At 37.5% G+C, this 14,128-nt stretch overlaps 1 protein-coding gene across 3 annotated transcripts in view; it reads right to left on the bottom strand.

Moving 5' to 3' along the window:
• The window catches only part of mmp17a (matrix metallopeptidase 17a), a 74,385-nt gene that overhangs the window by 16,330 nt on the left and 43,927 nt on the right, over positions 1-14,128 (bottom strand). For all 3 annotated transcript variants that reach the window (XM_077498040.1, XM_077498041.1, XM_077498042.1), the window contains one exon: positions 6,275-6,561. In XM_077498040.1, coding sequence (XP_077354166.1) covers positions 6,275-6,561 — 287 coding nt within the window. The remainder of the gene's footprint in view (positions 1-6,274; positions 6,562-14,128) is intronic.

Raw genomic sequence — 14,128 nt, 5'->3', positions numbered from 1 at the left:
ACAATTCAACCATTTGATCCATCTTGGGGGGATTTTAACACTTGCTGTCGACTGAAAATGGCATCACAGTTGCTCAGGGCTCAAACAACCAATCACAGATCGCTTGTTTTCGGAGTTTGGTCATGTGACATTCCGACACTGAGCTGTGGTTGGCCGCAACTGTGACGTCATTTTCAGTCGACAGCAAAATGGCCGGCCACTGAGGTGGACTAAAAAAAAAAAAAAGGGGGGTGGATTTTACTGCTCAACTTATATTCCACAAACACAATTTTATAAGAATTCATCATACGTTATTCAGTGACTTGATTTGATGTCAATTTTGTTCCATTGTTGAGCAAGAACATTTTGTCAAATGCTCATGTCAAGATAAAATGTGACATAAACATTGTCAATAAAAGGTTTTATGATGGTTTTCATCCTGGATCAGATAATGGTTTCCTTTGGGAAATTATGTTCTGAAATCCAAACAGCAGGTCAAACAGCCCCCTGGAACTCATTTGTGTTGAATAGTAAAAGTTTCACTGTTCACAATTTGAAATGCTTTTATTCTATTTGAGGGAGCAGATAAAAATGAATTGGAGACAAACACCTGATTGGTTCATCAGCAGGGTGTTGATTCAAGAAAATTAAAAGCAAACATCCAAGATCGGGACGCAGCAGCACTTCCAAAAACTAAAAAGGCTGGGGACGACTGCCGAGATGAAACAAAACACAAAAGATGAGCATGGCTGCTGGCAAACAGAATTAGGAAGACGGAAAGTGTTGTGAACTTGTCATTTCACAGTAACGTGAGTTGGCAGCTTCAAACGGAGATCTGTCAGTTAATATAATAGAATCCATTAACTCTGAGACAAATTTGAGTCTTTGTGATTGAACAAATAAATACCATTTACATTGGTTGGGTTGTTTCTTTCTTTATGACAAAATAGTTTGCAGAATAAATGCATTGGTTATTATTTGCTGGTGGGTTTTTTTTTCTTATATACTATTGAATAGTAGCGTGATGTTGCTAACCAATAATAATAAGCTAGAGTAGACTAAAACGGGTGACCATAATTTGATTTAAAAAAAAAAAAAAAAAAAAAAGAGGCCCCTTGGCCCCTTGAGATACTTTACTCATTCACTCCCGGCCATTTTCACTGAAGCAACCCCTTTACTGGATTTTGACTGCTTTTGCAAGGCCCACAGAGTATTGAATTCTATTGCTATAAAACCACCAAAAGAAAAATTAGCATCTCTTCTTTCATCAGGAAAAAAAAGAAGGTATATTTCTATCTGTTTCCATTTTGCAGCAATTAGCATTAGAATATAGCTAAGTTTCATCCCAAATCTGTTTAAAACAGTGGGGAAAAGTTTTTTGCAACATGGCTCTGTTTGATCTCATATACTCTTCTGCCACCTGCTGGCTGTTTTTGTAATAATTACCATTGCACCAAGCGTTTTCTTCAGTTCCGAGGCTGCATCAAAGCCTTCTGTATGCTCTCGCATAAAACACATAAAAAAAACGTATAAATACGTCTTTGGGAGCAAATGAGTTAAATGATACTTAAAGTTTATTCAAAGATGCCATACAAAAATAAAAATAAAACAAAAAACTTAACTCTCCTTTGAAGCCTTACTTGATAAATAAAGAAATAATGACACAATGTAAGCATACTCTTTTTTTTTTTTTTTTTTGCACCCGCGATCGACCTCCGGGATCGAACCCATGTCCTCTGGTTTGGCAGTGCAGAGCTTTGCCAGTGAGCTAAAGTTCTGGAATGGATGTTTAAAAAAAAAAAAAAAAAAAAAAAAAAAAAAAAAAATATATATATATATATATATATATATTTTTTTAAAAAGTGGATATGTCCAGGCAAAAGAGGACATTTGGTCACCCTACTAAAGCAATCTCCCCATGACAGGAGAGTCTTCAGTCTACAATACTAGAATAAGATAGTGTGCCTTTGCTCTTTTTGAGTGTGGACATGAAGTGTCTTACATCCGGCAAGTTGTCAGCTCTAAAACATGACGCTTTAATCGAAAGAACAGATCGAGTGGCTGCAGAACTAAACAAGAGACATGGGACATATCAGGGGCCTTGTTTAACAAAAGACATGCTTAGTTTGCAACAACAGTACAGACAGCATGTAATTTAGATCTGTCAGCCCCAGCGGCATCGATGGCTAAATGGGGGAGAGCAAGACAGAACTTTAAGGAAAAGAGGTTAAAAACAAAAAACAAAAAACAAAACAGCAACTGTCGATTTAGTGTGATTCACTTCACACTTTTGGGAATAATACTTACAGTTTAGCAGTTTGCTTTGAGTGCTCTTATCAGTATTATTTGCTGTTTGCAAATAATAAATTCGCCATCCCTCTAACGCGTAAAGGTAAACAGATAAGCTAGCAACTAGCCGGGGAATATACCGAACATAATGAGATAGATAAAGGCTTGCATTTGTCAGACTGCCAATAACGCAGTTCACGAAGGTGGTTTGAAATGCAAATAAGCAAGGGTTTATAATCTTGATCAGCATATAATCACGACACACTAATATACCACATTCGGTGTATTAGTTTACCACTGTGAATCACATTTATTCACTAAGTGTAATTTTATTCTGTGCGCTAAGTGCAAAAGCACAAGGGAGTAGAATTGTTTTGATTGAGAGGGAGAAGATTTATTTTACGCAGTTACAGTCTTGCATTGGGGCGAATTGGTGCAGTGCTCAACCAGATCCATCAAGTGCATGACATTATTTTCAAACAAGTAAAAAAAAACATGTTTAGCATGACTCGGCCTTGTTGGAGGTTAGTCCTCCACAGGGTTCTATTCTTGTACGCTTTCATGCTGCGTCATGACCTAAATCCATTCTGCGACACGCGTGAGGATCCATCTCCACAGATAAACAGTGAACTGTATAACTAATATCCTTTCAAGTGTTTGCACAAAGAAATACATTTAGAACTCCATAATTAGCAAGGCGCATGAACAGATAGTGTCTGATTGTTAAATCCTTGAGGCAGACAGTCAGAAACTTTGAGAGGCTTTGCAAGGACAGGCGGCACTTTCAGGGACGACATTTATCTCCGTTTCGGAAATAATGTTTTTATATTGCACATTATCTGCCTTTACAAGAAAAGTCAAAGAGTTAGATTTGATGATAAAGAGAACGTTTGAAACATGTCAATATTACACTGGCCATGAGCGGCCTTATAGAAGATACTGGTTCTACTATTGGGAAAGTAGGAAGATTTGCGCAAAGGGATATGTTTTTCAAAGTGCCTGATGGAAGTGACTTTGTAGAGGAGAAAATGATAAAAAAAAATAAAAATAAAAAAATTACAAAAACCAAGCACTACAGTTACCAAGGACCCCGTTACACTGTCTGACAATGCAGTTATTCTCCTGTCCCATTAATAATCCGATTTAAACATATTGTTCAACTTCCAAGAACACTTCTGACCCTTTTTAATTCATTTTTCCAATAAAGCAAGTCCTCAGAATATCTGACAGCCACTTATCATAGTGTTCTGTGACTCAACACTTGGACAGTTTAAAAACTTAAAATCACAGACGTTAGCAAGGCAGAAAAATCCCAATTTGAAACTGCACCAAAGAGAGAATCGCCTCCTCCATATACTTTTATTGTCATTTTCATGCATTAATTGTGCGAAAATGTCATTTTATTAAAATGATCAAATCTTTTATTGTACTTACACAGTTTGAGTTAGGTTTTCGACATGCGCTGAATCATGTTTGTCGTTTGTAGAGAAAGGGAGTGCGTTTAGCATGGCGATGTGAAGAACAAATTACAAAAAAGCAGCCTCATAGGAAGCAAGACGATCCAGAAAGTCAACCTTATTCTACAGTTCGTAAAATTGAGAAGACTATCTGAGTCAATATCACCATAGGAGATTAAGATTTCACCTAGAAAATATGAGCTTTTCCATTGACATATATTAATAAATTAACTGCAAGCAGACAATGGACATGCAAATAGAAAACTGTGCTTGCTGACAGGGTGGACAATGACAGAGTGGACATTTTTGTTAGCATTTTCTGAGCACGTAATGGACTTGCACTGCACAACATGATTCAGTTGTAGAGCTCTTTAACAAATATATTCCACAAATCGTGAAAGGTTTTTTATTTATTTTTTATTATCTTTTTTAATGTATCAATTGGCACGGTACTCCATCATGACATGACAGAGTGGACAATTTCAAGGATTCATGCAAAATGAGCGTAAATATCGAATTATGCAAAGTCAAAATTACTCGTTCTATCAAAAACTTGTGCTGAACGATAAAATCTTTTCTAGTTTACAAAATGTAACCACTTATTAAATTTATTAAATTGTAGTTAGCAGAGCAGTGAGTGTGATGTGCCAAAATCACATCAATCCAATTAAAAAAAACATTGTATCAAATGAAGGACAACTAGATTGAGAAACTTATCATTGTGCTGGTATGTGTGCAAATATTTAGCCACTTATAATGAGACTTCAGAATTTCATTATTCTACTACATTTTAATGATGACTGAGTGATTTTGATGAGGACACCAAAATCACTTCACAGTGATATTGACTCATCTAATGTGAAAAAGAAAAAGACCTTGAAGAGAAAAATACACTTTGGTGCTCCCGTAACTTTATGACATTATCCATCAATCCACTTTCTGTACCACGTATTCCTCCTATTTAAATAAACATCTAATTGGAATATATTAGCAGGTTGGCATGAAAAAAAAAAAAAGAAAAGATTTTTCAAGAAGGGGATTGGGGCTTGCAGGCTGCTAAATGCTTTTACTACCGGTTGGCACACGCTGCATCTCCAGATCTCCACAGGGGGTTGAAAGCAAAGCATAAAATTCTCTAATATGTCATCCATCTTCATAGGGGCTCTATTTTGACAAAATATCTGAGGGCCAACAGATGCTCAGCGCAATGCGAGCGGAATAATAATTTTGACAGCTAAGGGACTTTGGAGTCAATAGATGAACATTTTATGAAAATATGAATATGTGACTTATTTGAGGCGTATCCGTAAATGTTAGTCTTATGAAGGTTATTTCCCCCCAGTCAACAGATTTTAAGTGTACACATGAGCATACAATTTATGGACTCCAATTTAAAGGTAAAAGAAACTAAAACAAAACACAGTTGAGTAAAACAAGCATCAAGCCTTGAAATGCAAAACAATGAGGGATTCAAAACATCCTGTTTCCATCTGTATTCAGCTGTCGAAACACCATCATTGCGACCAATCAATATTGTATTCAGCACGGCGCTTTTAAACAACACCGAAAAACTCTTCATGAAGTCTGACAATTTAAGCCTGCTGGTGTATTAGTCAGAAGTTAAGAAAGTTGTTTCTAAATTTCCCATTCATTATTAATCATTGGAAAACCGCTGGCTGAATTTTATATAACAGATTTCTTGAAACTACAGTGCTTTAATAGGATTGGTGTAATGGAGTGGATTGTTTATAACATTTGGAGGAACTAAGGAAATATTTTACACCTCCTTAAAAAGCTAAGGGGGAAAATATCACCTCTATTTTAGTCATAACTCCAGTATGAGACCCTATTTAAATTTTAAATTCACATTATAATGATAAATAAATATTAACTGAAGAGACTGGGGCATGAAGGGGCCTAAAGGGAATGCTTGAATCCTTAATAAATTCTGTTCTAGTTTCGGATAGAGAAGCTTTACGTCGCTGTGGAACTCCTCAAAAAGGACCTCATCGTACTTTAATGCATACAAAATGGTGGTACCCTACATACTAAGAATGAAAATTTAATATATACGGTAAATAATGTTTACTGAAACAACTGCAGATTAAAGGTGAAATGATTGACGACCAATTTTGTCTGTGTAAGTGTTAATTTTGTTTCCGAAAACTAAACGAAAAACTGCCTAACTGAACAAAAAACATATTTTCGTCAAAGATCATTTTTCACCGGATGAAATTAACTAACTTAACTAACCTAAAACAAACAGCTATAATGTTCCAACAATAAAGTTAAACCAACCGCAACCTAACGCTAACTTACTAGCATGTAGCGATAGTAGCCACTTGTTAATATAATTGTGAGTGAAGTTGAGTTTGTGCTATTTGTGAAACTGGCCATCTATTGTTTCAGTTTAATTGCAAGTTTAGTTAAAGAGGAAGTGAAAAAAAATAAATAAATCTTCCAAAAGCAGCAAAATCCAGCAGTTTTTAATCAATATCAGAAAGCGGCCATTTTGACACTTGCAGTCGAGTGAAAATTATGTCAATTACCTGGTGATCTGAAGGTCCAAGCTTCATCATCATCGAAGTGCGTGTCCCCAGCTGTGAACCTCTCCCCGGGGAAAAAAGCGTGGGCCACCGTGCCTCCGGGACCGTCAAAGGGATATCCGTCATTGTGGTCGGCCTTCGTGAAGTCGATCTGAATGTCGGCGTCGCTTCCTGCCACCTCGTGGAAGTTGAGCGGTGCGATGTCACTCCACACCTTCAAGGCGTAATACATGAGAGCTCGAACCGTGTCCCTGCCCAGTAAAGCCGAGTCCTTTGGGAACGTCCTCACTCTGAGACGAGAGAAGGGGACAGGATGAAACTCAATAGATGAAAGTCACATTCAGACAGATTTTTCATGTTAAGTAATGAAAACTCTTCTATTATGTAACAGAAGGAATCTAGCAATCATTTTCCATGTCCCTTTCGACCTCCGCAGATGACGACATCAAAGTGTTAATAGCGACTTTCACCCGAGATTCACGTCAGACCTTTCATGCTTGTGAGTTTGAGCAGCTGTTCCTTCGTCTCAGATCACTCGTGAAGGTTGCCGGACTGCTTTTTTGGGTGTCAAAGTCACACTTCTGAACACCTGCCAGACGGGATTAAGATCTTGCAATTCTTTTAAATCACTTCTAGAAGAACACTTTTGTTATTTCTTATGGTGAATTCAGTCTGCAGTGGTGCGGAACTTGTAAAATAGGGCATAAATATTTTGGTTTCCACAGCAACGCTTAGGTTAAAGCTTTCGACGTGTCTGTCGTATGTCAGTAGAATGATGATTTGTGATGATACACACTAGTTGGCCATCATTGGCTGGAGGTGATCACATGACATTACTTGACATGTCTGTGCTGTAATGACTTGTGACTGTGTAAATTGTGATGGTACGTCTTGTGATTTTTGAAAGTCACATGACTGAGTCTTTAGACAATAATATGCTATATGTGACCTCACTGATCTAAACATGACATTCTGATTAATATTACATTTGTGGAATAGGAGTTGTGAAGCAAAATCTAGCCGTTTTTATCCATCTCAGGGGGCGGCCATTTTGCCACGTGCTGTCAACTGAAGATGACTTCACAGTTGCTGATGATGTCATCTTCAGTCGACAGCAAAATACCATATTAAGACCAGTGAGGCTGCATATTACATATTATTGTCATTTTTTTTTGGTGACTTCCTCTTTAATTCCTGTGATCCCTTCATACTAACTGTGTTGAGAAAAAAAGAAGGTAGTTGGACGAATATGTGTAATAAGAATTCACATGTATAAAGGAACATATGGTGTTCCACAGGATTCAATTCGGGAGCCTCTGATGTTTTGATTGTATCTGCTGCCACTGGGCTCCATTTTAGGAAAACAGAAAAATCATTCTATTTTTCAATAAAGAAGGGTTCAATCAATGTGCATAGGAAACTGGTGGGGTTCAGTACCTGCAACAAGAATAAGACCAACTGTCCTATATCCTTCATGCATGTACTTCAGAAGATTTTTAAGTAGTCACATTTTGTCATTTTTGTGAAAAGTCTGCGCAGACAGTAGTACGAGTAAAATAAATGATCTGTGAAAACAAATCAGCCCTCTCTGGCCCCATCTAGTCTCTCTAATTAGATTTTTAAGAAACCATTGCCCCTGAGAAAAAAAACGACCAATCAGAGACTGAACGCGTGACTGACGTGTTTCTCATTCTCATACATTCACGACCACACTCACAGTTGTAAATTTATTTATAGTAAGTGTAGTATAGCAAGTTTATTTATAGTTCAGTAAAATGAACTATATTCAGATCTTGCTCGCAGTTTTAAAACGGCAAACTCTCTCTTTAATCTCACACTTGATTGGTGGGTAGGCTTTTGAATTACCATTGGGGGAGGAAAAAAACCAAAGCCAAGAGGAAGCGCAACATTCTTTTGATGCTCGCTCAACTGAGGTCTCGCGTTACGTCATGCTTGACAGCTTCATAAGCGCCGCCGTTTTTCTCCATCCACATCTTTCTAATAAGATCCTTCCAAACTCTTTAATCTTTCACCTACTGATATTCACTTGCCAGTGTTTTCAACACACCCACTGATGCGAATGAGTTGATTAGTCCAACTAATTTATATGCTCAATTAGAGAATGTGTCAACATGTGACGAAGCGCACAGGCGGTATTCGTTACTCAAGCAAAACAGCACCAGGGAGGTTTGAAAATGAGCCGCACCTCATTGGCATGCAAGCAAAAAGCCACCTCCAAACATGATCAGATTCTCCAGTGAAATTTCCACAACTTTCCACACACAGATGTGCCCGCACGGTGCATTTATTCACACACACCACCACCAGAATGGCCCCTGACTGCTGCTCCGCACTTTTCCAAGGTCGTTGCAAATTGCTTATCCTCCGCAGACAATTCACCTGCTTATTAAAGCTAATTCGGACGAACGAGGGCGGGTGATTGCGTTCCGTGTGTAAATAAAAAGATATGCGTATCCAAATGGTGCGTGCGGACCGAGCGGGGCAATGGCGGTTAAGTCAGCCAAGGTCAGAGCCCCGCTGTCCTGCATCTGCGATGATGTGGCCGGTCCCAGGGAAATGCTTGTGTTTACATTAGATGACTGTAGGTGCATAACAAATGAGCCAGGTGTTATTTCCCTGCGGTGCCTTGCAGAAATTGGATTCACTTGATGGACCTGACGCCGGGGTCGCATCAGTTTTTGAATTTCACATTTTTAATTATTGATAACATTTAACTCATTCGCTCCCAGCCATTTTCACAGAAGTAATCCCCTTAACTCCTGGATTTTGACGGATTTTGCAAAGCCCATACAATATTGTGTTCTATTGCTATAAAATCATGGAACCTACCAAAAGAAAGATTAAAGTCTCTTCTTTCATCAGGAAAAAAAAAGTATATTTCTGTTTCCGTTTTGCATCAATTAGCTTTTTAAGTTTCATCATAATTCACAAATCTATTTATAATTGTGAGTAATTGAGCTTTTTTTCCCCAACATAGCCCTGGTTGATTTCCTTTGCTCTGCTGCCACCTGCTGGCCGTTTGTGTAATAACTACCATTTTTTTTCTCAACCGTTCTTTGCAGTTAAGAGGCTCTAGCATAAAAACAACAACAACAACAACAAAAAACATATATGGGACACAAACATTTATAATAGAACGTATTTATACATTTTGGGGAGCAAATTAATTAATCTAAAGTCTACTATAGATTTAGTGGTCTTTGTTTTCCCCAACAAGATGTGGCTAAGTCTGTACCTGGACTGGTCAGCAGACATGCTAACATCACCAACACCATATATGGATTTTACATTGGTACTCGAATAATAGTGCACATCTGCACATACAGTATTTATTATTCATGAACAGTTGCCACATATACTGCTGCTGCTGCTGCTGCTTTACTCCTCCTCATTGCTTAGTATTGTAAATATGTACATGCCTGACTTCTGCGAAGGCATCATGGCCTTCCTTCCCACTCGCTCTGTGATGTAAATGGTTGTCTGTCTATATATGTGCACTGTGATTGACTGGTGACAAGAACAGGGGTGTAGTCTGTGATAGGCACCAGCTCCCAGCGATCCAAAAAAGGATAAGTCGTATAGAAAATTTTTGTTTTTTTCTGTCAAGCTAGTTCCTACTTTGCTTCTGTAAAAAATTTAATCCTCCATTACTTGACGTATAAAAAGCTTATTGAAATGAGATTCCAACACAAGACCTCAGAACTAGCATAGTACATACATGGCTAATGCTAACTTTCGAGTTCAACATGTCATGGCAAAAATAAAGTATAAAAGGAGCCGTGACATCAATATCAAACTTTTGACTCCATTTTAAACCACCCAACAGCAAAAAAAATTCAAGCCAGTGAAAACACTGCCAGATTCCGGATCCTGATCAAGCTGTTGGCTCTGCGATCGCAACATAAATGTTTACTTTCTTGAAATTTCACGACCGTGACAAACAAGCAGCTGGAATATAACAAGCTTGTGAGCCAGCCAAGTTTGAGGGTGAACCGAAAGTGCACGCGTAAGAGTTTTGCAACGTTGTTTTAAAGAAGCCCAGTGGCTGTTTCGCAGGAACGCGGCTTCCTGAGAGTGCATCGTTGACTCACCGGTAAATACCTGAGAACACATTGTGCTGTCTGACTAGTCCACATCAATAACATAAAAATACCAAACATTAAAGAAGTGCTTTCGACAACAAACGCGCTATTGAAAAGGCAGTCCAGGACAGACCGTGCATCTTTTGCTTTGACAGAAGAAGAAAAGAGACGTGCATTGCTGCTAATGGATGAGAAGGGAACCAGGCACAATCAGTAAACAACAAGAGGCTTAATGTCACTACATTTATTCTGCTTGCAAACAAGCCTACTTCAAACAAGAATGATCTTTACCAGTTTTTATATCTTTTCATAACAGTGTAATTCATGTTGGCAGTACGGTAAAAACGGCATCAAATTGTATTCATGCTTGTGCTAAACGTAAAGGAAATTCCCTCCATTTATTGAGTGTTTTCCCCTTTATGAGAACTGCATGCATTTATCATCAAATATCGTAACTTTTTTTTTTTTTGGCAATTTTTCTGACAATTGTTAAGAAGAAGAAAAATCTCAAGTTTTCACAAAAAACAAGCTAAATTTAGATGTAGTGCAATTCCGGCTGTTAGCGTATACGTTACAGCTGGCTCTTCAGTTGAACGTGATCTGTTCTATGATGCTGATTGTGCTAATCTTGAAATCATTTTCCCCATGGGAAATACTGTAAAATTAGTTTATTTGTTCCAAGGTAAAGCTGTTAGCCTAATAAAATCTTTATTAACTATACACGCAGTGTGAAAACTGCTGTACTAAGGAGAAGTCAACCCAAACGTTTTCTTCACAATGTTCTATGCAGCGTTCTGATTAATATTGTGTTTGTTGAATATGAATTAAGCTGCAAAATCCACCTGTTTTTAACTATCTCAGGGGGCGACCATTTTGTCACTTTCTGTCGATATCACAGTTGCGCACGGCTTACCTGTTTTCTGAAGTTTTTAGGCATGTTTAGTAGGGGTGTGCCAAAAAATCGATTCATAAAAGAAACAAGATTCTCATTTAGTAATCGAATCGAATCGATATTAATATCCAAAAATGGATTTTATTTAAATTAGAAATGAAGAAGAAGGGGAAAAGGCAGTTGTAGCCCACTTGCTGGTTTGTGGAAAAGGGCACTTACAATACAAAATAAAAAACAAACAAAAAAACAACAACAAAAAAAAGACACTTTAATGTCTCCATTTGTCATTTTGTCTTGCAAAGCAGACTGGAGTAGATCATGACAATGTTGTGCATATCTGTAAATTGAAGCAGAAATCATTTGTCAATCAAATAATTTTGAAGCGAAAATCGCTTGAATCGAGAATTGAAAATCGATTCTGAATCGAATCGTAGACCCAAAAATCGTAATCGAATCAAATAGTGAGACAGTCAGATTCCCAGCCCTAATGTTTAGGCATGAACATCTAAGTCTTTGCCCTTTCACCAGTTGTGCTTCTTTCTTTTTTTTTTTCAAAGTCAGCAGCGATAGACTCGAGCTCCCAGCGACCTTGAGCAGGATAAGCAGTAGTAAAAAAAAAAAAAAAGAGGAAGGATGGATGGATCTAGGCCTTATTAAAGAGCAATAGTGTATGTGTCCTCCTTCCTCCCATGTGTGCTTTTTAAGTTAGTGAGTGAGCAAGCTGGACTTGTGCAAATATAAAAGCTCGTAGCCTGAAAATCCAGCCAGACCCTATGCCAACTTGCTTCCTGCACCTCGCAGTAAAGAAAAGAGTTTAGCCCTGTTCAAGTTAGACACAATTAACTTGGCAATTAACCCTGGAGCAGTAATTTGCATCTCCCCTGCGACCCTGGGGCTAATAGGCTGGAACTGCTAACACTCTTCAAAACAGAAAATAGACTTTCTGCATTGTGCATCCCTTTTCTGTACTACTGGTCTTCATTAAGGTCATGGGTGAGCTGGAGCCTATCCGAATGAACTTTGGACTGGTTGCTAGCCAATCGCAGGACATATATATATAAAAAAAAAAAAAATCACATTCATATTTACACCAATGGACAATATACAAACTGTCTCACGAAATTAGAATATTGTGGTAAAGTCCATTATTTTCTGTAATGCAATTAAATAAGCAAAAATGCCATACATTCTGGAATCATTACAAATCAACTGAAATATTGCAAGCCTTTTATTGTTTTAATACCGCTGATTATGGCTTTTTTTTTTTTTTACTTGGTCTGAGGAAATATTCTAATATTTTGAGATAAGATATTTGGCTGAAAATGCCATAATCAGCCATATTAAAACAAAAAAAGGCTTGCAATATTTCAGTTGATTAGTAATGAATCCAGAATGTATGGCATTTTTGCTTATTTAATTGCATTACAGAAAATAATGGACTTTACCACAATATTCTAATTTTCTGAGACAGTCCTGTAGTCTTCAATGAAGTTATTATAGATGAAAGTACAGAAAATCGAAAACAAGTGAAAGTTGTAATCTCGCACATGCATTTAAAGTAAAGCGTAACTGTTGAGTTTTCCCAAATGACCTCCATACTGATGCTATAGTACCTTCCAAAAGATATAATGGCTTCCCTTTCCAAACACACCTTGATGTATTTGGCTTTCCTTGTCCTAACATGCAGCTGATTGATTAGACTTCTATCTTTATCCTTGCTCTGGAGATTGGCTTGGCCCCTCTGGGCTGTGTGCCCACTGCTGACATGCTCAAAGAGCTCTACTGTAAAACCATTATTCAGAGTACAGAACTACAATACATGCATGTTGCTGCTCGTATTTTAAAATGCACCCTCACTCTTCTAACGAATAAGTGCACAACGCAAACTCTTCCGGGAACTCAAAAAATCCCGATGAGTAAATAAATTGCAGCGTCTGTCTAGCCAACAAAAGAAAACAAAAGCTGAACTTGCTTCTCTCAAATCCTGCATTATTGGCTAATGTCAGACAACTCAAGTCAAAAATTGAAAGCAAGCGCATCAAGTGTGAAAAATTTGCAGTTTTGTCAGATTGTCATTTTTTTGTACTCCTGATGCTTTGCATAATAAGATCAACTGACTGCTATCTTTGCAGCAAAAAAAAAAAATGTCTGTATCGACAGCAACATGCACCACTGGCAGAAATTCATGCACGGCATTTCTCTCCCACACATGTGCAACTCTGACCAGCTAGATGTGAGGGAATATACTGTATATATTATTAAGTTACACCAACCTTAACCTTTTGTGGAAGTATACTGCCAATAAACGTGAAACCATATATTTTGAAGTAGCTGTGATTTCTTATACTGTAGCTTCTAAGCTTAAAACCACAGCACAGGGAATGTCATTTAGTTGTTTAAAACTAAATTAAACAATAATAATACATTCAATTAATAAAAAAAAAGTAAAATAAAGTAAATAAGTAGAGTAAACACAGTAAAAAATAAAGTAATCAAAAGAAAAAGTAAATTAAATAAATTATAAATAAATTAATTACCCCATTTTCCGCACTGTAAGACGCACCTAAAAGCCTTCAATTTTTTCAAAAGCTGACCATGCGCCTTATAATCCAGTGCGCCATATATATGGATTAATATTGGGCCGCTTCAGGTCTCGCTGTCAATACGCTATCGGTGACCCTGCACGAAAGCTGGTTTGTAATCTATTAATAAAATTAATCATAATAAAATTTGACTGACCTATCTGACTGTTTTGTTGACATTCCCTTTAGCGCAGCACCATCTAATGGATGCATAACGTAACCCCAGCCTCTACTGTAGCGCCTTATATATGATTTAAAAAAAAAAAATGTCATTCATTGA

Source organism: Festucalex cinctus, chromosome 15 (genome assembly GCF_051991245.1).
Source record: "Festucalex cinctus isolate MCC-2025b chromosome 15, RoL_Fcin_1.0, whole genome shotgun sequence".
In the NCBI taxonomy this organism is placed as follows: Eukaryota; Metazoa; Chordata; class Actinopteri; order Syngnathiformes; family Syngnathidae; genus Festucalex; species Festucalex cinctus.
Note: the sequence above shows the minus strand (reverse complement) of the source record. Positions and strands in the feature narration are given on the sequence as shown.